Source organism: Somniosus microcephalus, chromosome 4 (genome assembly GCF_052327205.1).
Source record: "Somniosus microcephalus isolate GS21.2 chromosome 4, FLI_Smic_1.0, whole genome shotgun sequence".
Taxonomy (NCBI): domain Eukaryota; kingdom Metazoa; phylum Chordata; class Chondrichthyes; order Squaliformes; family Somniosidae; genus Somniosus; species Somniosus microcephalus.
Window position 1 is genome coordinate 322,091,213 of NC_140990.1, and position 24,309 is coordinate 322,115,521.

Below are 24,309 nucleotides of genomic sequence, written 5' to 3' on the forward strand. Positions count from 1 at the left end.
GGCCATTACCTTTTTTTTGACATACTTTCTTTTGAGAAGGTGGGGGATGGGGGGGCGGGGGGGGGGAAAAGAGGGAAAGCCTCAGTACAAAAGCCATCCAAGAGAGTATCTGAAGCTAATCTGTCGCACCAATTGAGCCACCCAATCTTGCAGCTTTATTGTTATATTGTCTAAGATAGCAAAATCACAAAGCCACACAAGATCACTTGGGCCGATTGGTTAACCTCAAAGTGTGCCTTGCAGATGCACCAAGAACAACTTACTCAAAGTAACAGAAGGTCGGATATCCTTTAACATTAAATTCCTGTTTGATTTCGTCAAATTCAGATGGATGGACGTTCATTCCGGCCATTACCTGTTCAGAAAACAGTTTGTGTTAGATTTGATAAATCACTTATGCAAAATGACCGTGTCTTCCAATGAAAAGCGGATTAATTTATGGTCTAAAGAGCTAATATTGGGACAGAAATTCGGGTCCCCACGGGTGAGTACACGCTGGGTACTCACGCATAGGGCCAACGAAAGTGCCGGTTTCGTGCATGCACTGCGCATGCGCGGGAAACCAGAACTTCCATTCCCTTAAAAGGGGTTCACAGGTTGAACGCGTGCGCCGGAGAGGCCGCGCGTACGTCTGGAACTTCCGTTTTTTTTTAAGGTTTCTCCGGGAGGGTAAGTCTCCAGGAGTTACACTTTTAAAAAGCAGTCGCAAGGCCTGCTTTTAACAAGGTAAGTGGTGAATTAAGTAAAATTAAAACATTTTTTTCCACAGGTTTATTATTTTTAAATACTTTAAAGAAAGGTAAGTTTATTTTTAGCCCTGTTAAAAACTAATTAATTTTTTCAAAAATTTAAATGATTGTTTAATAGTTATTTTATGTAATTTATAGTTATTTTTAAAATGTGATTCTTTTTTTAATTTATTTGAAGTTTTAGTTATGTTTTGGGGCCGAACTCTCTTCATAGATTTGACAGGTCTTCCTGTCAAATCTATGAATAGAGATTCCCTGCTACGATTGGCTCTCCATGGCCCACGTGATCCCAGGGGACGCTGCGAACTAACTGCGCCCCTGGGATACGCAAGCACTGTGCGCCGGCAGTTGGAGGAGGCCCAGGATCGGAATTCCACGTGGGCCCACAGCACAACGGCCGGCGCGCCAGTTAAGTGCAGGTCGGGGGCTTGCACCCGCGGGAAGCCTCCGACCCGAATTTCTGGCCCGTTAACTATTTCAAGCCTAGGCCTTATTCCTGAATAATATTCCAACAGTTGGCCTTAATATCTAACGCCAATGAAAGTTAGGGGAGCAGTCGAGCCGGAGGTTGTTGATTCGCAGTCTCAGGGCTGACCCATCACTCGATAAAGGATGGTTCTGTTCGGTCTCGGTTAATCCAACAATTAAAACTCCCAATTGTTTATTTTGCTTCAAAAATCACTGAACAGACTGGGTGATGCAACGAGTCCCAGCTGGGAAGACCAGATAGAAGGCTAAAACTGAGATAATGGAGCTCTGTACAGGATGTTGTGAATAAAACAGCGACAAGAGGCAGCTGTGGGATCTGGCAGAAGGAAGTTTGCATCGAGTGGGCGAGGTCTTGTGGTGTTTACTGGTGGTCTCCTCCTGAATACTAATAGTGCAGAAGTTCCAATTCTTGGTTGGTCAGCTGTTGCTATCCGATCACTGACACTATCCTTCATCACAATAGGAAGGAGAGGGAGAATGGAGCTGTTGCACAACCTGAAGCCCATCTGCAATTAGACGATTTATAAATCACCACGACTCTGGCCTACACAATGTAGGAGCCCCCCTCATCGTATTTTCACATCACTCTTGCCCTTGATACCAACCCATGTCTACATTGCCCAAGATTAGAAATGTTTTGAATGCATCAACACAGTATGCATTTTGTTTTGGGAGTCTCGTATCGGGCATGCGGACAATGTGGCCCGTCCATCAGAGCTGATTGAGCGTGGTCAAAGCTTCGATGCTGGGGATGTTGGCCTGAGCAAAGACTGCACAAAGTAGAGGAGAAGCATCCGGGAAGGCGCCGAACACCTCGAGTCTCTTCGCCGGGAGCAAGCAGAAACCAAGCGCAGGCAGCGCACGTCAACCCAAGCACCCCACCCACCCGCCCCTTCAACCACCGTCTGCCTCACCTGTGACAGAGACTGTCGGTCCCGCATTGGGCTAATCAGTCACCTGCAAACTCATTTTTAATGTGGAAGCAAGTCATCCTCGGTTCAGAGGGACTGCCTAAGAAGAAGAAGAGTATGCATTCAATGTGCTAGATTGCCGTCTATTCATTAAATCTTTTTTAAAGAATTAATTCTCAGGATTTGGGCATCGCTGACAAGGCCAGCATTTATTGCCCATCCCTAGTTACCCTTGAGAAGGTGGTGGTGAGCCTCCTTCTGGAACTGCTGTAGTCCATTTGTTGAAGGTGCTCCCACAGTGCTGTTAGGTAGGGAGTCCCAGCGACGATGAAAGAACGCGATTATATGTCCAAGTCAGGATGGTGCGTTGATGAACTTGGGAGCTGATGGGTGTTCCCATGCACCTGCTGCTCTCATCCTTCTAGGTGACGGAGGTCACTGGTTTGGGAGGCGCTGCCAAAGAAGCCATGGCAAATTGCTGCAGTGCATCCTGTAGATAGTGCACATTGCAGCCACAGTACAGGTGGATGTTTAGGCTAGGGGATGAGGTACACATCAAGCCAACTGCTTCGTCTCCAAGTTTGCAGGCGACACAAAGCTGGGTGGGCCTGTGTGCTGTGAGGAGGATGCAGAGAAACTCCAGTACGATTTGGACAGGTTGGGTGATTATACTGTATTTGCCATGCATCTGCCCAATGTGGATAAATGTGAGGTTATCCACTTCGGTGGCAAAAACAGGAAGACAGATTATTATCTGAACGGCAATAGATTGGGAAAAGGGGAAGTGCAACGAGACCTGGGTGTCCTTGTGCACCAGTCGCTGAAGGTAAGCAAGCACAGGTGCAACAGGCGGTTAAGAAGGCAAATGGCATGTTGGCCTTCATAGCGAGAGGATTCGAGTACAGGAGCAAGGATGTCTTGCTGCAGTTGTACAGGGCTTTGGTGAGACCACACCTTGAGTATTGTGTGCAGTTTTGGTCGCCTTATCCAAGGAAGGATGTTCTTGCCATGGAGAGAGTGCAGTGAAGATTCACCAGACTGATACCTGGGATGGCAGGAATGACGTATGAGGAGAGATTGGGTCAATTGGGCTTATATTCGTTGGAGTTTAGAAGAATGAGAGGGGATCTCATTGAAACTTATAAAATTCTAACAGGACTAGATACAGGAAGGATGTTCCCGATGGTGGGGGAGTCCAGTCTAAGCATAAGGGGTAAGCCATTTAGGACTGAGATGAGGAGGAATTTCTTCACCGAGAGAGTGGTGAACCTGTGGAATTCTCTACCACAGAAGGCAGTTGAGGCCAATTCATTAAATATATTCAAGAAGGAGTTAGATATATTTCTTAAGGCTAAAGGGATCAAGGGATATGGGGAGAAAGCAGGGACAGGGTACTGAATTTGGATGATCAGCCATGATTTCATTAAATGGCGGAGTAGGCTCGAGGGGCCGAATGGCCTACTCCTGCTCCTATCTTCTATGTTTCTATGTCCTGGTTGCTGTTAAGTTTGAGTGTTATTGCAGCTGCACCCATCCAGGCAAGTGTAGAGTATTCCATCACATTTCTGACTTGTGCTTTGTAGGTGGTGGAGAGGCGTTGGGGAGTCAGGAGGAGAGCGACTCGCAGCAGAATAGCCAGGCTCTGGCCTGCTATGGCATTTATGTGGCTTGTCTAGTTGAGTTTCTGGTCAATGGTGACTCCTGAGGATGTTGACGGTTTGGTGGGGGTGCAAAAGGTGATGCCACTGAATGTCAACGGGAGGTGGTTAGCCTCTTTCCTGTTGGAGATGGTCATTGCTTGGTACTTGTGAGGTGCGAATGTTATTTGCCACTTATTAGCAGAATGTTGCCCAGGTCATGCTGCATGTGGCCATAGACTGCTTCATTATCAGGGAAATTGACGCTGTGGTAGGGGGGTGTAAAAGGAATGCTGTTTGAAAGTGCTAGGAAGCATTTGCTGGTTGATCTGAACTGGGCTACGCCTGACTTGGGAGTGCTTCACCTTGCCACAGTCTGTGTGTGGGGCTGCAAGGGGGTGGGAAGAGAGCAAAAAACAGAATATGGTTATTTCACCCCCTTTGAATTAACGGATAGAAATGGATTAAAGAAACCGGAATGGCTCAAAGAAAATCTATTTTAGTGATTTTTTTTTGTTAAAAGTCAGGGGGCAGGTTCATGGGAAGGAGCACACTGAGATATGGAGACCAGGAAGACCCCAGTTAAATGTCCAGTCTGTGCGACATTAGCTGATCTTGGCCCAGGTAGCAGTGGGAGTGTTACAGTGGGTTAGGGACTAGAAAAAAATGTAATTGCTAAGTGAGTTCTGCTCCTAATCCCTATCCAGTACTAGCTCCACTTGAAGAGCTCTCACCAACACAGGTATGATGGACTAAATGGCCTCTTTGTGCTATAACTTCTAAGATTCCATGCAGCACTTTCGGCAGCACCTCCCAAACCCGCGACCTCTACCACCTTGAAGGACAAGGGCAGCAGACGCATGGGAACACCACCACCTCCAGGTTCCCCTCCAAGTCACACACCGTCCTTACTTGGAAATATATCGCCTGTTCTTTCATTGTTAAAATCCTGGAACTCCCTACCCAACAGCACTGTGGGAGCACCTTCACCACATGGACTACAGCGGTTCAAGAAGGTGGCCCACCACCACCTTCTCGAGGGCAACCACCGACGAGCAATGCTAACAGCCCCCAGGATGAATTTTTAAAAAGCTCCTGCTGAAAAGTGCATGTGCAGGCAGAGTGTGAAGCAGGATCGGGCTCAGCTAAGACAGCTCCCAGAGTCAAATAGCTGACAACACTAACTGCCCAAGCTATAAAACACACACAGAATAGCCACTTATATGAGAGACAAGAGGCCCAACAGCACCTGTTAAACACTATCCCAACATAAGTGAACACTTGGGAGAAAAGTGCTTAAGACAAGACAAAAAACTAGAGCGAGTTAGCAAGGCTGCGTACGGTTTAGCGGCTAGTTACATTTCCAAGTCAGGATGGTGTGCAACTTGCGAGGGGAACATGGTGGTGTTCCCATGCGTCTGCTGCCTAGTTACAGACTTGGCCTTGGAGGGGGGGCTTGTTCCAATAAGGAAACTCTTTTAACCGGCACCTAAATAACCAGAAATCTCTGTTAACCGGCAAAATTCAGGAGTAGGTTCAGGTAAGTTTTACTTCATATTAGTGGCAGTTCCTGGATCTGTGGCTGTGTAACTGGGGTTCGTGCACTTGTTGCTAAGCAACAGGGACGCTTGGTCTGTGGCCGGAGTTCCTGCACATGTTGCTAAGCAACAGGGAAGCCTGGATTTGTTGCTGCGTACGGAGCTCTCGTACCTCTCTGTAATCCGGACTTTTTGATAAACCGGCACCACGCCGGTCCCGTTGGTGCCGGATAATAGAGTTTCCTGTAATGCAAGTTGCATAAATTGGGGCTACATAGAGGAAACAAATCATATAGCGTTCCTTCTCCTAGGCTTGAAAGTCTTTAGCGTAACGGGGCAGGGCATTGCATTTCATTAAAGATTTCATTCCCATAGCTTTCTGTTGAAAGTCCAAGTGATTGAAAAAAGCTGAACAGGATAACGGAATCAGGATTGAATGTCTGGTTAAACCGATCTAGTTACAAAATAGGAAGCCGAACGGTCTGGCGTTCATGGTGCCGTTTTAACAGGCCAGTGAAACTGTGATACTTACATAGGCGCCCTTTAATTCTGTGGCAGCTTGCTCAAAGGCTGGCATCATCCGCTTGCACACCCCGCACCCTGACCCACGGGGCAAAGGTCAGGTCAAAAGTGACAGCAGAACAACAAACAGAAGGAAAGAGAGAGACAAACATTGTACTCAGCAAGTCAGTGACAGCTTTAACAAAATAATTTCACCAGATGCCAACGCCACAGATATGGCAGCAGTGTGAGTGCCAGCTCCTCAACAGAAGCAGTCCAAATCTAATCCCTCTCCTGGACCTCCGTTTCATATCGTCTTGTATTTTTTTCTGATACTTAGACAATTTCCATTTTAAATGCCGTTCTATGGCACTGTTACACGGGTGGGGGGGGGGGGGGGGAATTCTGTTCGAGCAGAGGAGGTTAAGGGGAGACATTCAAAATTGAGAGGCTTTGATAGAGCAAGTTGGGAGAAACGGTATCCACCAGCAGGAGGGACGGTAGCCACACCACGCAGATTTAAAACAATTGGCAAATGAACTAGAGGGGGAAATGAAGAGGAACTTTTTCCACACGGTGGGTTCAGATCTGGGAACGCACTACCTGGAAGAGCAGTGGAATCAGATTCCACAGGGACTTGCAAAAGGCAATCGGACATGCACTTGGAGAACTGATTTGCTGGGTTTTGGGGGGAAAAGCGGGGGGTGTGGGACTAAATTGGAGTCGGCACAGGCATTGCGGGTCGAATGGCCTCCTTCTGTGCTGTAACATTCCATGATTTGCTCTTCCAGTGATAGTCCTCAATTTAAACCCCCTTGTTAGTGATTTGCCAACCAGTGCAAACATAGAAACATAGAAGATAGGGGCAGGAGTAGGCCATTCGGCCCCTCGAGCCCGCTCCGCCATTCAATGAAGATCATGGCTGATCATCCAAATTCAGTACCCTGTCCCTGCCTTCTCCCCATATCCCTTGATCCCTTTAGCTTTAAGAAATATATCTAACTCCTTCTTGAATATATTTAATGAATTGGCCTCAACGGCCTTCTGTGGTAGAGAATTCCACAGGTTCACCACTCTCTGGGTGAAGAAATTCCTCCTCATCTCTGTCCTAAATGGCTTACCCCTTATCCTTAGACTGTGACCCCTGGTTCTGGACTCCCCGACCATCGGGAACATCCTTCCTGCATCTAGTCTGTCTAGTCCTGTTAGAATTTTATAAGTTTCAATGAGATCCCCTCTCATTCTTCTAAACTCCAGCGAGTATAAGCCCAATCGACCCAATCTCTCCTCATACGTCATTCCTGCCATCCCAGGTATCAGTCTTTCACTATTTATGCTTTCAAAATCTTTCATTATTTTGAAAACCTCAAATAATTCTCCATCTCCCTTATCCTCCTCTGTTCTAATTTTTTAAAAGTCCTAATTTTTCATGCCTTTCTTCATAATCAACATATCACTGAATTTAATTTTGGCTATTCCTTTTTCATGGCTCTAACATTCTTCTTCACCAACGTCTTATAGAAATCCAACATTGCTTTATATTCAATGTGCTTGTGTATTAAGCTCAGGACCCTATTTGCCTTTTTATACCCTCTTATACCTGCACTTTCACCTTTAAAGATCTATACATCCGAGATTTCTTCATTTCTCTACTTGATTATTGTTTAGGGTATACAGTACATCCTTTCACTATTCCTTTCCTAAAAATGTACTGCACCCTATTTTTCTGCGCTGACCTGCATCTGCCACCTGCCTGCCCACTCTGCTAACCGGCCTTTGTCCTCCTGCGGGGCAGTTCCTGAACAATAACCCTGCTCCTCCCCGCAGATGTTGTGCCTGACTTGCTGAGTGTTTCCAGTTTTTTCTGTTTTTAGATTTCCAGCATCGTTGGGAGTTTTTTTTTTGTCCTCCTGCAAACTCTTCCCCACATTTAGTCCTGCCCTCTTAATTCCACAGAATATATACAGCTGGCTAATGATCTGGTCGCAGCTCGTCTCACTAGAATAGTTCACCGCTAGGTTCGGATGAAGGGTTACTACTGAAACTTTACCCTGTCTTTCTCCGTGCAATTCCAACCTTTTCTGCTTTTATTTTAGGTTTCCAAAATTTGTCTCGTTATCCATTGCTGGTAACCTGTTCTGCCCATTCAATGGCAGCATGGCTGCCGGAAAACATGAAGCGCCCCTTTAAATCAATGCAGAACAGCAGATGCTCGGTGGACTGTTAATCGCTATCTCTAGCATGTTTTCTTTAAATTTTAGGCAGCCGTAGAATACAGACATAAAAATGCATCACGGATGCGGGTTGATGCTCGTGCTCCTCCACATGGCGACTTCTCAACCAGAATGTGGCAGGAACATAACAAGCAGGTACAGGGTCCTTCCTCACCCCGAGGGAAGAGGGGAGGAAGGTGGAGCGGGGTGGGGTGCAAGAGAGCAAAAATCAATCCTCTACTGCATAACGACAAGGGGGAGTAAGGCAGGGAAGAGGTGATGCATCCTGCACATCAAAAAATTACCATTACAAAAAAAAAATGTTCCAAATACTTCAAGCCCCGGCAGCATTCGCTTTATTCAATAGACGTAAAAACTGTACAGGTTCTCAGTTTGAAGAAAAAAAAAACAGACACACAAAAGAACTAGCAGCTGTTCCAAATTGAGAATAAGTCACAAAGCAACAAAACACTGACTGGGGAACAGAAGGCCGAGAGGAATCTTGCTGCTTCATTACCATCAGGGGTTGCAGCAGAGAAAACAGTGTAAAAAGTATTCTTTGCAAAAATAGCAAGGAGTGTTTTTCTAATCTGATTGAATGAGGAATGCGATGATTTCCTTCCCGTCTAATTTTTCTCTCCTGCACTTTGGTATGGATCCACAGCTGGCGGGAGGAGAGGCCTCTTGCACCCCAGCGAACACAAGAACACCAAAGAAATAGAAGCAGGAGTAGGCCATACAACCCCGCGAGCCTGCTCCGTCATTCAATAAGATCATGGATGATCTTTTACCTTAACTCCACTTTCCCACCCTATCCCCATATCCCTCAATTCACTTAGTGCCCAAGAATCAATCGATCTCAGCCTTGAATATACTCAATGACTGAGCATCCATGGCCCTCTGGGGCAGAGAATCCCAAAGATTCACAATCCTCATCTCGGTCCTAAATGGCCGACCCCTTATCCTGATTCTAAAACTAGGGGTCGTAGTCTCTCCAGCCAGGGGAAACAACCTCTCAGCATCTACCCTGTCAAGCACTCTAAGAATTTTATACTTTTCAAGGTGATCACCCCTCATTCTTCTAAATTCCAGAGAATTATAGGCCCATTCTACTCAAGCTCTCCTCATAGGACAGGTCTCTCATCCCAGGAATAAAGTGGCTACTCTTCATGCACGATCCTTGACAGTGAATGGAACATAGGAACAAGAGGAGGCCATTAAGCCCCTCGAGCCTGTTCCGCTGATCGGTGTCTCCACTCCATCTACCTGCTTTGGCTCCGTAACCCTTCAGACCCTTGCCGAACAAAAATCTATCAAATCTCAGCTTTGAAATTTTCAATTTCAATTCAAGCCTCAGCAGCTTTTTGCAGGAAAGAGTTTTCCAGATTTCTACTACCGTGTGTGTGCTGGCAATATATCTGACAATGAAATGGGCGGGGGGGGGGGGGGGCGAAAGGAAGGAACATAGCAACCATGCCCAATTCAATCCTCACCCAACATCTGCAATTTCCACTGCATAACAATCCGGAGGAGGAATCATAGAAGATAGCAGGAGTAGGCCATTCGGCCCCTCGAGCCTGCTCCGCCATTCAATGAGATCATGGCTGATCATCCAAATTCAGTACCCTGTCCCTGCCTTCTCCCCATATCCCTTGGTCCCTTTAGCCTTAAGAAATATATCCAACTCCTTCTTGAATATATTTAATGAATTGGCCTCAACTGCCTTCTGTGGTAGAGAATTCCACAGGTTCACCACTCTCTGGGTGAAGAAATTCCTCCTCATCTCTGTCCTAAATGGCTTACCCCTTATCTTTAGACTGTGACCCCTGGTTCTGGACTCCCCCGCCATCGGGAACATCCTTCCTGCATCTAGTCTGTCTAGTCCTGTTAGAATTTTATATGTTTCAATGAGATCCCCTCTCATTCTTCTAAACTCCAGTGAATATAAGCCCAATCGACTCAATCTCTCCTCCTACGTCATTCCTGCCATCCCAGGTATCAGTCTGGTGAATCTTTGCTGCACTCCCTCCACGGCAAGAACATCCTTCCTCAGATAAGGCGACCAAAACTGCACACAATACTCAAGGTGTGGTCTCACCAAGGCCCTGTACAACTGCAGCAAGACATCCTTGCTCCTGTACTCGAATCTTCTCGCTACGAAGGCCAACATACCATTTGCCTTCTTAACTGCCAGCTGCACCTGCATGCTTACCTTCAGCGACTGATGCACAAGGACACCCAGGTCTCGTTGCACTTCCCCTTTTCCCAATCTATTGCCGTTCAGATAATAATCTGTCTTCCTGTTTTTGCCACCAAAGTGGATAACCTCGCATTTATCCACATTATACTGCATCTGTCATGCATCTGCCCAATCACCCAACCTGTTTCTCTGCATCCTCCTCACAGCACACACGCCCACCCAGCTTTGTGTCGTCTGCAAACTTGGAGATATTACATCTGGTTCCCTCGTCTAGATCATTAATATATATTGTGAATAGCTGGGGTCCTAGCACCGATCCCTGTGGTACCCCACTAGTCACTGCCTGCCACTCGGAAAAAGACCCGTTTATTCCAACTCTTTGCTTCCTGTCTGCCAACCAGTTCTCTATCCAAGTCAGTACCTTGCCCCCAATCCTGACTGATTCTCTCTCTGCCCACCACAAAATGCCCCCAACCTCCCTCCCTTTGTGGTCTGCATAGCTCTTGAGATTTAAAAAAAAAGGTGTAGAAAAGGAGCTTCTGGTTAGTCATCCAGCCATGGTCATTCGCTCCCAGTCTTCTCCCGCTCCCTGACCAAGCAGCGGGAACAGGTCAATCACTTGCTAGCTCAGATGTGAATGGTACACGGAGGGGGTGAAAACATGCAGTACTACTACCGACTGGCCAGGAATGTGAATGTATACACAGAAGCAAACTTACATGGTGCGTAGAAAATCAGGAGAATTGCTCGCTCCTCCTTCTTTATTAATTTTCGGAATTCCTAAGGAAGCAGGGATGACCAAACAAAGCAAGTCAATACTTGTTACAATTCTGCCAGTGGCTCAGTGGGCAGCACACTCTTGCCTCAGAGTCAGAAGCTCGTGGGTTCAAGTCCCACTCCAGAGACTTGGGCACAAAAATCTAGGCTGACACTCCAGTGCAGTACTGAGGGAGTGCTGCGCTGTAGGAGGCGCCGTTTTTTTTGGATGAGACGTTAAACCGAGGCCCCGTCTGCTCGCTCAGGTGAACGTAAAAGATCCCATGACACCATTTCAAAGAAGAGCAGGAGTGTTATCCCCGGTGTCCTGGGCCAATATTTATCCCTTAATCAACATCACTAAAACAGATTATCTGATCATTATCACATTGCTGTTTGTGGGAGCTTGCTGTGCGAAAATTGGCTGCCGCGTTTCCTACATTACAGCAGTGACTGCACTTCAAAACAAGTACTTCATTGGCTGTAAAGCGCTTTGGGACGTCCGGTGGTTGTGAAAGGTGCTATAGAAATGCAAGTCTTTCTTTTCACAATGGAAAGCAGTGCATTAGAAGTGGGAGAAAAGGCAAAAGACTCCTACGGTTTCCTAAAAAAACTTAGTACAAAAACAGGACACTTCAGTGCAGTACGGAGGGGGTGCTGCACTGTCGAGAGCTGCCGTCTTTTGGTTAAGACAATAAACAGAGCTACTTGCGGAGGTGGATGTGAAAGAGCCCATGGTATTATCTGAAGAACAGCAGGGGAGTCCTGGCCATCACCACTCATCCAATACCGCTGAAGCAGGCTATGTGGTCATTTGTTACACTGCTGTTTGTGGGACCACGCTGGGTGCAAATTGGCTGCCACATTTGCCTGCAGTAAACAGTGACTACACTTCAAAAAGTAATTCAATTGGCTGGGAGCCACTTTGGGATGTCCTGAGGAGGTGAAAGGCGCTTTATAAAAAGAAAATGCAAATTCTTAATTTAGAAAAAAAATATTGCACTTCAAAAAAAGGTTTCCACATTTGTTTATTTAAAAAAAAAACATTTTTCACCCTGTAACCAGAAAGGTTTACCAGGAAGGGAAAAGGGGACGGTCACATCATTAGCTGTTTCTCCCTGAATGACTCAGTGGAGGCCTCTGTTCAAAAATGAACAGCTGCATTCTTTTTGAACTCTTTTTGTATAGGTTTGCATGGGCTGCTCGAAATTATTCCCCTTTCCATTTAAAACAAATTCTTACAGAACCGTCTCTTAAAATTGCTTACATGTTCCTGGGCGTAACACACACGGGAAGAAAGCAAATTCTGTCTGTGTATGTGGAGTTGACTGCGTGCGGCTATGATATTTCGGACAACTTTGGTGCGTTGGGGCCGAGAGCCAAGCACAAAAGGAAGAAAGCACGAGACCAACAATGGAGCTGTCCCGTCCCGGCCCCGAAGCAGGAACGCTGTGCATTCTGTTCTCCTCTAGGCGGTCCTTTGTCCCTGGCCCGGCGGCCGGTAGGAAGGAGGAGTAAGGACGGTTGTTAGCTGCACCAGCGCCAATGTTACAGCAAAACTGTGGCATTTGACCAGCAGTACAGAATCACTGGAATACAAAGCCCACGTGCTGGAAAGGCAAACTTTGGAGAGCTGTCGTGTCTTTATGCTCAATGTGACAAATAAAAAAAAAAGGTGTGCAGCCTTGGGAAAGATTCAGCAGGATTTACTTGGAAATTTAATGTGCAAACGTTGAAATATTTATGTTTCAGAAATTTACGTGGGCCACTCCTTTGCGTTACTGTACTTGTGTCACTTCGGCTCCTGTAAGCCTCAAGCTTGCATCCTACTTTCCCCGAGGTGTTTTAAACGCCGCCTTAGGTCACGCACGCCAGTTGCTCCAATTTGCTATGAAATTTGCAAACGCAAGCTCAGGAAACCTGCATCCTACATTGTTATATGCGCCTGTGGCGCTCAGTGATGCGCTCCCTGTTTCGGAGTGAACGTGGTTACGGTGAACAGGTTAAATCAAATGGTGCCAGGCTACCACCTTGAGGGGCCAAGGGTTGCGTCAGGAAGTAGGCGCGCGGTAATATTAATATCTGCTATTTCATTATTTCCCAAGTACAGAGGATTCTGGCGGCCCGTATCGCGTCCAGCTATTACATGTTCGCTTCAACTCGTAAAATCTAGAGCACCCCAAAGGTGGCTAAGTGTGTGGAAACAGAAACGCACTGAAGGTAGCTTTAATGGGGGAACACCACTCGAGGGGAGGGGAGGGGAGGTGAAAAACAAGACTTCCATACTAATATCACCTTATCACATCTCAAAAACAACCCACAGCAGGTCACGTGTAATTAATAACTTTGAAATGCAATCATTTTTGCCACGTAGACAAGCCAAGGTAGCCAGCCATTTTGCACACAGCAAGATCCCACTAACAGCAATGAGATGAATAACCAGTTAATCTGTTTATGGCGGGGTTGGAAGAAGCGTCATCAAAAGCGGCTCCTCCCAAAAAGGTGAGCGTCTTCCGTCGGCGGTGTGGCGTGGGGGCCAGAAGAAAATCAGGACAACCATCGCCTCAGAATTTCAGCTGGGAAAAGACATGCTCAGTGAGCTGGCTGTCAATCCCTTGATCAGGGATCAGCATCCTTCCCACTCCTGGATGCCAAATCCAGCCTTCAAACCCAGGTCGAAGGGATGAGAGAGAGAAAATCAGCAAGCGCTGGAGATCTGACAATAAAAGTACAGCTCTATTGAAGGATTACATGCGAAACGTACCTCTTTCTCTTTCAACTGCTGACCAGCCTGCTGTGCATTTCCAGCACACTCTATTTTTATTTCAAAGAAAAGCTTCACATACTTTCCCTGTGGAACACTCTCCCACACCGCGCTGCCTTTGGAACTCTGTCCCTTATATACAGCAGCTTGAATGATGAGAGCCTGCAGAACCAGAGTTGTTGCGGCTTACACTGATCTATGAGAAATCTGTGACTTGCCCCTTGATGTACCAGTCCAATTTCTCCAGTAGCTTGTGCTCCCAATAACCGGCAGGGTCAAGTCAGCCAAGACATTGTTCCTCATTATCACTGCCTCTCCTTCCACACGGTTAGAAAGAAAGAGCTTGCATTTATATAGCGCCTTTCATGACCTCAGCATTTTACAGCCAACAAAGTACATTTGAAGTGTAAGAAACGCAGCAGCCAATTTGCAGAGCAAGGTCCCACAAACAGCAATATAATAATGACCAGATAATCTGTTTTTAGTTGTTGGTTGAGGGATAGATATTGGCCCAGGACACCAGGGAGAACTCCCCACAGCTCTTCTTCGAATAATGCCATGGGATGTTTACGTCCACCCGAGGGGGCAAACAGGACCTCGTTTTAACGTCTCACCTCTGGCAGTGCAGCGCTTCTTCAGTACTGCACTGGGAGTGTCATCCTAGATTGTGGGCTCAAATCTCAGGATTGGGGCTTGAACCCAGAACCTTCTGACTCAGAGGGGAGAGCGCTACCCACTGAGCCAACGCCGACACCTAAAACGCACAAAGATACACAACCTGTTAGCGGTTGGGAATCAAGCCTTTAAAATACTGAGTCCTCGACTTGAGCACGAGCCACCGGAATTTGCGCTCAAGCCCTGGATTTGGCACCCAGATGAAAGCAGAATGTTGATTCTGGGTTCGACAGACGTGGCAGACACACCATCAAAGCTGGTCTTTTTCAGCTGGGCTCACAAAGATCCTTACGGCCATCATCCACCCGCCATAAGCTTGATCTCATCCAAAGCTCTGTTACCCGTATCCTAACTCGCACTAAGTCCCGTTAACCCATCGCCCCTGCGCTCGCTGACCTACATCGGCTCCCGGTCCGGCAACACCTCAAATATAAAATTCTCATCCTTGTGTTCAAATCTCTCCATGGCCTTGCCCTTGCCCTCCCCCTCCCAATTTCTGTAACCTCATCCAGCCCTACAACCCTCCGAGAAGTGTGCGTTCCACCAATTCAGGCCTTTTGTGCACTCCCCTCTTCCTTTGTCTAGGCCCTTAGCTCTGGAATTCCCTCCCTAAACCTCTCTGCCTCTCTACTCCCGCAAGACGTTCCTTAAAACCTCTCTCTTTGGCCAAGCTTTTAGTCACCTGTCTTCTTCAGCTCGGTGTCAATTTTTGTCTGACTGCATACCTGTGAAGCGCCTTGGGACGTTTTACTACGTTACAGGCGCTATATAAATGCAAGTTGTTGTCACACCAACAAATGCGTTTGATCTCGGGTAGAATATATGCATTTTCTATGTATTCACACTCTCCTCATCCCGAGCGACAGTCCCCGTGAAGACTGCATGAGGAAACAAGTTATTTCAATATCGAAGGAAAGGATTAATTATTGGTGGGGGGAGCTCACGAAAGTTCCAAACACCGCACAAAAGAAATTGTACGACGTGCAGTTTTAAACAGGACGTGCTGTGCGATATCTCCATCTCCATTTCTGTGGCTTCTCAGGTTTTACGCGTCGAGAGATTTATCACGTCTTCCCGCTGACCGCGATATGCTCTGTGGTTGGGTTTTGAGAAGAGAGCGCATTTTTGTATTTCTGTTTCAGACCCAAGAACATCAAAAGGAAATTGCCTGGTACGGTCATTCTGGGTGTCAATAAAGTTTTTACTCCCAACGGTATCCCTCCATAGAACTGAAAACATTTGACAGCAAGTCGATCACCACCTGAAAGTAGAAGACTCTTTGAAGGGGTGGGCGGAGGCTCGTGTGGAGCATAAACTTCGGCATAGAACAGTCGGGCCGAATGGCCTGTTTCTGAGATGGCTTTGTTGGGTTGACTTTCAAATGTAGTCTTTTATCACCAAGTTCTGATGATCTGTAATGGTAATCCATCATTTTCCAGATGCTGATTTGGGGGGGGGGGGGGGGGGCGGTGGGTTAGGAGAAATTTCTTTAAGCAAAGAGCTGTTGGAGCACTCAATGCTTTGCCACAGGGAGTGTTCAGAGACTATTCCATTGTTTAAGGGAAATTGCGGATGAATATTTGAAGCAGGGAAGGACTCAGGGCTATAGGGGGCGAGAGAGCAGGGTAGTGTAATCAGGCAAAAGCTGACACCAAGCTAAAAAAAAGGAGACAGTAAGACAGGTGATCAAAAGTTTGGCCGAAGAGGTAGATTTTAAGGAATGTCTTAAGGGAGTAGAGAGGCAGAGGGGTTTAGGGAGGGAATTCCCCAGCTTAGGGCCCAGGCAGCTGAAGGCATGGCCACCAATGGTGGGGCGAAGGAAGAGGGGGGGGGGGGGGGGGAATGCACAAAAGGCCAGAATTGGAGGAGCGCAGAAATCTCGCGGGGGGGGGGGGGGGGGGGGGGGGTTGTAGGGCTGGAGGAGATAACAGAGATAGGGAGGGGCGAGGCCATGGGGGGATTTCAACACAAGGTTCTAGACTGTTCTAAAAGAAAGAAATACTTGCATTTATATAGCGCCTTTCACGACCACCAGGCGTCTCAAAGCGCAAAATGGAGTCACTTTTGTAATGTGGGGAACGCGGCACAGCAAGGTCCCACAGACAGCAATGTGAGAATGACCAGTTAATCTGTTTTGTCACTCCCTCAGCACTGCACTGGAGTGTCAGCCTAGTTTTATGTGCTCAAGTCCCTGGAGTGGGACTTGAACCCACAGCCTTCTGACTCAGAGGCGAGAGCGCTACCAACTGAGCCACAGCTGACACTAGCAAGGAGCCGACATAGACACGAAGGGCTGAACGGCCTTCTCCTGCGCTATAAGCCTCCGTGGTTCTGTGATTGTCTTGTTGTGACTTTCCAGCAGATGTGGGCTTTTATTTCAGATCCCCAGCATTAAAGTTTTTCCTTTAAACACCTTAGCAGTATTACATTAAAATACCAAAATATACATTTGCATTCATTTTATTTTAAAAAATCCACACAGACATGTTAACCATTCCAAGAACAATCTTAAAAAAATAAAATCCCCCAAAGAGATAATGCAAGGTCACACTCTGCTGCATGCATTACATGTCCTTTATGCTAGGAGCTAAAACATTGACAGAATTCGCATTCTCGTGTGCACAAATAAAATAAAGCAGCATTGTCATCACCATTGAGTACCCTATTTCCCAGCTAAGTCCATTATCAGGAATAGTGTCAAACCTTCTCACTGTCAATGTGAACCACATCCTTTGCCTCGGGATTCTCTTCCCACAATGGAGCGCCCTCCGGATCCCTCATAAATGCCACCATTGACTGCGGACAATCAGAAACAGTGCAGAGTTCATGAATTTCTAAGCTCAGGAGCACAATCTCTCAGTTTTGAATACACAAATGATTTGCGGTGGTACGGGGGATTAAAAGGAAATGAAAGGACTATTTGCATCTAAAACTTCCCGGGCTAATCAGTGGCATTGTGCCTATTCCACCCTGGTCCCAAAGAGGTTTCTCACAGACTAGCGGGGATGGGGAGGAGGTTACATCAACCGTTACCACATTAACCACTGGAACAGGCCAACAGATGAGACTTCAGCAAACAATACACGTATCAGATTCTGTCTCTCCCCCCCCCCCCCCAACCCTGCCAGCGAACAGAGAAGATTATGATTAGGGCTCAGTCCACAAGTGAAGGGTTAAAGCCACATGTAAAAAGAGGAAAAAAAAATGATGGCCTCGTTCACAAGAGGTATCAAATATTTCCAGCATAAAGACAAAGATTTTCCTCCGTTTGCTAGTTTCAGCCAAGAAAGCCGCCGGGGGTATGACGCACGGATCACTGCTCTGTAGCGGGCTGCCAAAATGCCTCTCCGCCAGAACCTGATATACCATCACTGTCACGGGGCATTGGTGCAGTGACGAGCCAGACCACTGGGTCTCTGCACACACGATCCACAAAAGAGCCAGAGAGTGGGATCCCCGGCGTCGGACCACTCAGTCCATGAGGAAAGACTTAAAAACTTTGTCTCCGGAGGAGACGGAAGGCGTTTGAAGATTGTAAACGGTTTGAAAAGCACAACTTTGGAACACTAAGGCGGGGGCTGGAAGTTATGGCGCATGTTCGAACTGCCGAAAGACCAATTTAGGAGCCACATCAGGAAGCCCTTCACGCGATGAGTGATCAGTATGTGAAATAGACTTATGACCGGGGGCAACTTTGGAAATCATTTAAGAATAAAAAAAATCGGATGTTATCGGCCCGGAGTGGGGTCGGGGTGGGGGTCCCGCAGATTTTGGATGGGCCAAATGTGTGAATTTTATCTGCGCAAAGACTAGGCGCTCGGTTGCGCACGGACGACTCTGAGGCACTTTTGTCATTTGAAGAGACTTAAAAAAAAAAATGTCTCTCTCTCGCAATTTGTAAGTAAGCAAATCTAGTTTATCTCAAGTCGTCCTGCATCATTACCACCACGGAAATTATACATCTTACACATGCATCAGATTAACCAAATGACAACCGCACATATGGTCTGTGGCTTACCATCTTTAACCACAAAAGGGGATGTAATTTTTAACACTTCCTGCCTTTAGATCGTTGCATCAAGCACCTCATAGTCCTTTTTAAATAGAAGCTCCTTTACTTCTTACTAACGGGCAAGGCAAGCTGCATTAACTCTGTAGGGACTAGATCAGCGTGGCAGATTTTTTAATATTCCTATTTGCGTCCACAGAAAAAAGGTAAAACGTTCTGTACCAGAATTAGCTGATCTCAGCTCAGGTTAACAATTGGCTTCAGTGAGTCAGGGCTGCGGAGGAGTGGGGGATTAAAAAACAACAGCCAGCTTTCCCTTCCCTGTCCAGCGATTCTTGCTGCGTAACACACGTGCAGCTGCCAGGGAAGGACAGATCAGGCTCAGATGCAATCCCCCTTCATGGTTGAATAGCTGCCAAGGTGTACTGTCTTGCATTCACACATGAAGAGTGGCCTCTTGGATCAGTTGCTGGAGGACTGCACGAGGTACCTCACCCCGCCAGGAGTCCACACTTTCCAGGAGGCAGGGGGAAATTCCACCCCTCTGTGGCATAAGAGGCAACCCAGGAAAAATGCATCCAAGGCTCTTTTGTCCGCCTTGAGCCAACCAATAGGAGGGACTTAGTAGCTGCTTGAGTTGACCACTCACCTCACTTTGCCTCTTCTTTTAAAGAAAAAGGTTAAGAGTCCCCTCTCCACTCCTCATTAATGACTCAAACTGGAAATTGGCATTTTTATCACGGACATCTGATGGTATTTATATTCCATTTAGCCGCAACCTGTCAATAGTTGAGGCAGCCATTTCCGCTGACAGGTAGAATATGTTCTTCAGAAATGCAGATCAAGCAATTGTACAATTGCGGAGTGACTCGTGAGTGGAACCACGATAGATTGTGGCAAGCTAACTGCGCGACCTGCAAACCACAGCATGGATTTTCTTCGTAAGTACTGTTCCGTGGGGAGATGGGAAACACTGCTGGGTCTTGATTAAAAAATAAAACTCTACATATAATTCTCAAACAGCTCAACAGGCGATGGTGACATTAGGGGCGAGTGCTGGGCCTGTCCAGGTTGTGTGCGTGTGGTGAGATTGTACAACATTTCCATGGTCGGCCAAAGGCATTTATTATTCCTTGGCCTCAGTTGAAGATTTTATTGTGGGATTAGCAAAATATGTGTGTGTGTGTGTGTGTGTGTAGGAAACCAGGTCTCAAAGCAGACAGTTCACATGGTCTCCTGCGACAGGAAGCAGACGCACACCCAAAGGAACGTAGTCTTTGCTCGATTCTTTTACAGGAATCAAAATGACACGTGTGCAAGGCTCCACATTGGAGCCCCGTAAACTAACTGAAAGCAAACTACTTGCAACAGATGTAGGGGGCAAGCACTTGGGAGCTTCACTCTTCTTCACGTGCAACCCAGCAAGACCTGCAGCCAGGAATGCTGCAACTATAAAGACTATACACTGTCCAAGTAATCATCTAGAAACCAAGGAGTGTGCAGCTGACCACGATTAGTTGGCACAAACATTTATTACCTTAAACGTTTCAGGCCTTTCATATTCGACATGGAAAGCCCCGTCCCTAGAGAGCCAGAAACAAGCAGATATCAGTATCTTTACAGTACAAGTACGAACATCCGTCTCCCCTCATAAATGTACCTCAAACACCAACGCAACTTCCCCGTCCACTGCCCTCCTCAAAACAGACCAATTTAACTGACACACAGAAACATCCGCCTGGCATATCTTCAGAATGGCACGAATTGATTCAACCGGTTTCCCCACAACAGCCAGCATGACGAGGTGGCCTGGATTTGGCTGCAACTATTTTTTTTTTGTTCTAAATTGAAGTTTAACGCACCGTGGCGCCAGTATCAGTTGGGCTGGCGGTAGAGGCATTCCAGTGAACACAGCGTTCCTGGGCTTGGTAGGGGAAGGAACACTAGGTACACCCAGTCTGGTCAGGGCTTGTAGTCCAACAATCCTACTGCAAGTGCACGTGTTGATGTTGGGTGGTGTCAGCGACTCAACCATGATGGTCCCAACACCTCACCAACATTCATCGTCTACGCTCACGTGTGACCATTTAAGCAGGGGTCCGGGGGTAGCCCCCAGTCCAGCATAAATTGCCACCTACAGGATAGAAAAGGACGGAGAGAGAAAAAAATTACAGAATCTTAAAAGCAATCTTTGAAGATTCCCGATACGAGCCAGTCTCAAATACATTTTGATTCATAGGCAGGGCAGTGTAAAATTTGCTGAGAATTTCGGTTTTGCTTTTCTTGAGCATGTTAAGTCAACTTTCCCCAGTAACTAGGTGGGTGTCTTCCTCAATAAAATAGACCGCACCACATCTTGACAATACGGGACACACTTAGAAGGACTTCAAACATGGACTCAGGCTTCGTGTTCAAGCAGTGGCTTCAAAAGCCATCACTTTCACATGTCTGTTACCCTCATTACCTTTTGGCACAGATAATTTGTCACTGTCTTGTTACGTTTCTTCAAAGACAGATTGGTGCGGCAGCCACTGACATACTAATCTCTGCTGAGCGCTAAGGCGTGAGTGTGTGATTCCTTGCACAGCAAATGTTCCGCTCAATGGGCAAATGCAGCACCCTGTTGTAGAGCTATACAGAGCAGGGAGGTCCTAGATCTGTCCCCTGCGCTCTTCCGAACTAGCTGATCTCAGCCATGGTGACGATAAAACCCTTCTAACTGGCCTCATTTAGCTATGGAGGGAGAAAATATCCGCCAGCGTTTATGCTCCCGATCATTATCCAGTGACCACGAGCAATGCTCTAATTTTTTTTGGGCTGCATGCGTGGTTTTTGCATTGAAAAGTCGGCTGCACGGGATCCCTGGAGCAAAAGGAACGTTGGCCACGACTAGAAAGTGCATGTTTGGACTGGATCAGGGTCAGTTGTGATGTCCCGCCACAGTCGAAAATCCTGCTGATACTCATCGTCTAGCCTCTCACCTGAAGAACGCTGCTCGACAAAGTACCTAAAGGCGCCAGCCCTGGCTCAGTGGGTAGCACTCTCGCCTGAGTCAGGAGGTTGTGAGTTGAAGTTACCACCCCAGAGACTTGAACACAAACTAAACTGGCATTTCAGTGCAGTACTGAGGGAGCGCTGCACTGTCGGAGGTGCTGTCTTTCGGACGAGATGTTAAAGCGAGGCCCCGTCTGCTCTCTCGGGTGGATGCAAAAGAGCCCACGGCCACTATTCAAAGAGGAGCATGGGGAGTTCTCCTCGGTGTCCTGGCCAACATTTATCCCTCAGCCAGTACCGAAAACTGATGATCTGGTCATTTAATTCATTGCCGTTTGCGGGGCCTTGTTGTGCTCAAATTGGCTGCCGCGTTTCCTACATTTCAACAGTGACTACACTTCGAAAGTATTTAATTGGCTGTAAAGCGCTTTGGGACGTCCACAGGTCGTGAAAGGTGCTACATAAATGCAAGTCTTTCTTATTCCCCCTTTAAGGCTTCTACCGCCCAAGAGCTATACTGCACCTCAGACTGGCGCCTTCTTAAAACGCAGAGGGGAAAAAAAAAGGGTGGAGCAATTCTGTAAAAGGAAAACGCATCGAGTTACAGGAGCATGATGGCACAGCGTGCTACAACTTCAGTGCGCTGCTTTGCGCCGCTGATACGGGAAAATGCCAAGCAGGGAAGACGGGAGGGGAAAAAAAACAGGAAGAGCGACTGTAGCCCAGCAGCTGGTTTCAGAACAACGCTTGCGGAAATCATGCAGCAAGGCATCCATCTGCTGCTCTCAGCCAGAGGGTGATCCGCGGCCTGGGGAAGGGAACCGCATGCAACAGCCACTGAGATACCAAAAAAAGGTGGCCTCACTGGAAATAGTAAACCTCAGCACTTAATGGATTTCGTTGCCTCTTACTTGTAATGCAACAACTCAACGCCATTTTTCTTTGAGGCCGGTTCCACTTTCATCTTCTTGCACAGCTTCCTGCTTTCACTGTTCCTGTAAGAAGACAGCAGCGTGACACGACTGTAAATGGGAGACGCTCTCTCTCTGTTTGTCTATAGTCTCTGCTGAGGCAATACTTGAAATTCCTCCTCCACGAGGACTTGTCCATTTTAAAAGCCAAAACAATTCTGATAGTGCAGAGTTGTCTACCAAGACCCCCTCATACATTCAGTTGCAATAGATTAAAGAGTTATCTGGGCTCAGTGCATCTCGAGTCACCAGCAGGTAGCAATCGTAAGCTGCCCTGGCAGAAGGAGCTCCGTCAGCATGACTGCAAGACAATTATCATTTCCCTGGTAATCAAGGGCAGGAGATGCAAATGTGAGGCACTGACGCACCTGTTGGTCGATCTGTGGGAAACAATTTGGACAAGGCTATTTATCAGCTTATTCAATGTAGATGCAACTTTCACCTTCTGTACATCGCAACAGTTATTTTTAATTTTAAGTAGCACAACACAAGCTCCTCGGAGGGTACAGTTTGTAAATGCACCTGCTCAAAATAGGGTTAGAGGAAGGAGGGCGGGAGGAGGCTCGTGTGGAGCATAAACGATGGCACAGGCCAGTTGGGCCGAATGGCCTGTTTCTGTGCTGTAAATAATCAAGGGAATTGGCAGGGTAGCGATGGTATCACCCTTCCACTGGAAAACCAGAACAAGGGGACACGATCTTAAAATTTGCACGCACTTCCCCCAAAGCTCTCAGGTGCAGTCAGACGAGGTGTTTAACAGGAGATAGATACTTACTTGGGAAGGAAAGATATTAAGGGATGCGGAGAAAGGTGGGAAATTAGGATTAAAACATTGAACAGTTGCCCTGGCTAGCAATTTAGAACGTTTTATGAGCAAATGGCCGACTTCTGCTCCTAAATATACTGCCCAAGAGAGACACCGAGTCATATAAGCCACGAAGCTCAGTCCCTGATACAGTGGAGCCAAGCGAGCTACAAATGACTTTACTGCACCTGATCCAGGAAGGCAGGGATAAAATGGCCAGTTCGCATTCCTGATCATTCCGTACCGGCCTCTGTCCACTGTGACCAAATATCCTGCCAACATTCACCCTCGAAGCTCAAGCATTACTTGGCTAAGATATTAATGACTTTGGCAGGAGGATGACTGCTAAACAAAAGAACTAATTTGCATGACAAATTAAGTACTGCTCCCTGCTGTGCTGCACGAAGAAAAGAACAAATTATCCTCTGTACAAGCTTAACGTGCAACTGTGGAACACTATTATTCCCCGCCCACCTACAAATGCGTGTTAAAATCTTTGCTGTGATACGTTTCCGGCATCATGGCCCAGCAGAGGCCGATATCTCACTGAAGTTGCCATTATTCATCAATGAATCTGGACCGTTACCGTTGGCAGACTATATGATCACCAGAAGGGGAGGGGGAGGGGGAGCACACCATCAGTGCCTCACCCAATGTCCACGTGTCGACATTTACAGCAGGGGTCGCTGAATAGCGATCAGAAGCAGGAACCTCCCACCCCACAAATGAAGTCAAGAGAGTGTTATGGAGGGTCTTCCTCACGATTGGAATAAAAACTGGCAGTTCAGTTACTCCAATGACCTGAAACGTTAACTCTGTTTCTCTCTCCACAGATGCTGCCTGGCCTGCTGAGCGTTTCCAGCATTCTCAGATTTTACTTCAGATTTCCGGCATCCGTGGTATTTTGCTTTTGCTTCGGTTGATCTGATCATTCCATTAGGAGTTAAACACCAATTTCGTTAGAATTAAACACCTTAAGTAATAAGATTCATAAAATGTATTTGAATGCTTGTCATCACTGCCAATCAATGCACTACAGGAACTCTTTGTCTTGTCATCAATCAAAACCAATTAAACTTTCTACATTGTGCACATGC

General features: G+C 46.9%; 1 protein-coding gene across 2 annotated transcripts in view; it reads right to left on the reverse strand.

Annotated features, from left to right (window-relative positions):
• The window catches only part of pdia5 (protein disulfide isomerase family A, member 5), a 146,459-nt gene that overhangs the window by 96,931 nt on the left and 25,219 nt on the right, over window positions 1–24,309 (reverse strand). For both annotated transcript variants that reach the window (XM_085986830.1, XM_085986831.1), the window contains exons 4-9: window positions 22,348–22,431; window positions 19,980–20,025; window positions 17,137–17,229; window positions 10,958–11,018; window positions 5,857–5,924; window positions 264–355 (exon numbers count right to left, since the gene is read on the reverse strand). In XM_085986830.1, coding sequence (XP_085842956.1) covers window positions 264–355; window positions 5,857–5,924; window positions 10,958–11,018; window positions 17,137–17,229; window positions 19,980–20,025; window positions 22,348–22,431 — 444 coding nt within the window. The remainder of the gene's footprint in view (window positions 1–263; window positions 356–5,856; window positions 5,925–10,957; window positions 11,019–17,136; window positions 17,230–19,979; window positions 20,026–22,347; window positions 22,432–24,309) is intronic.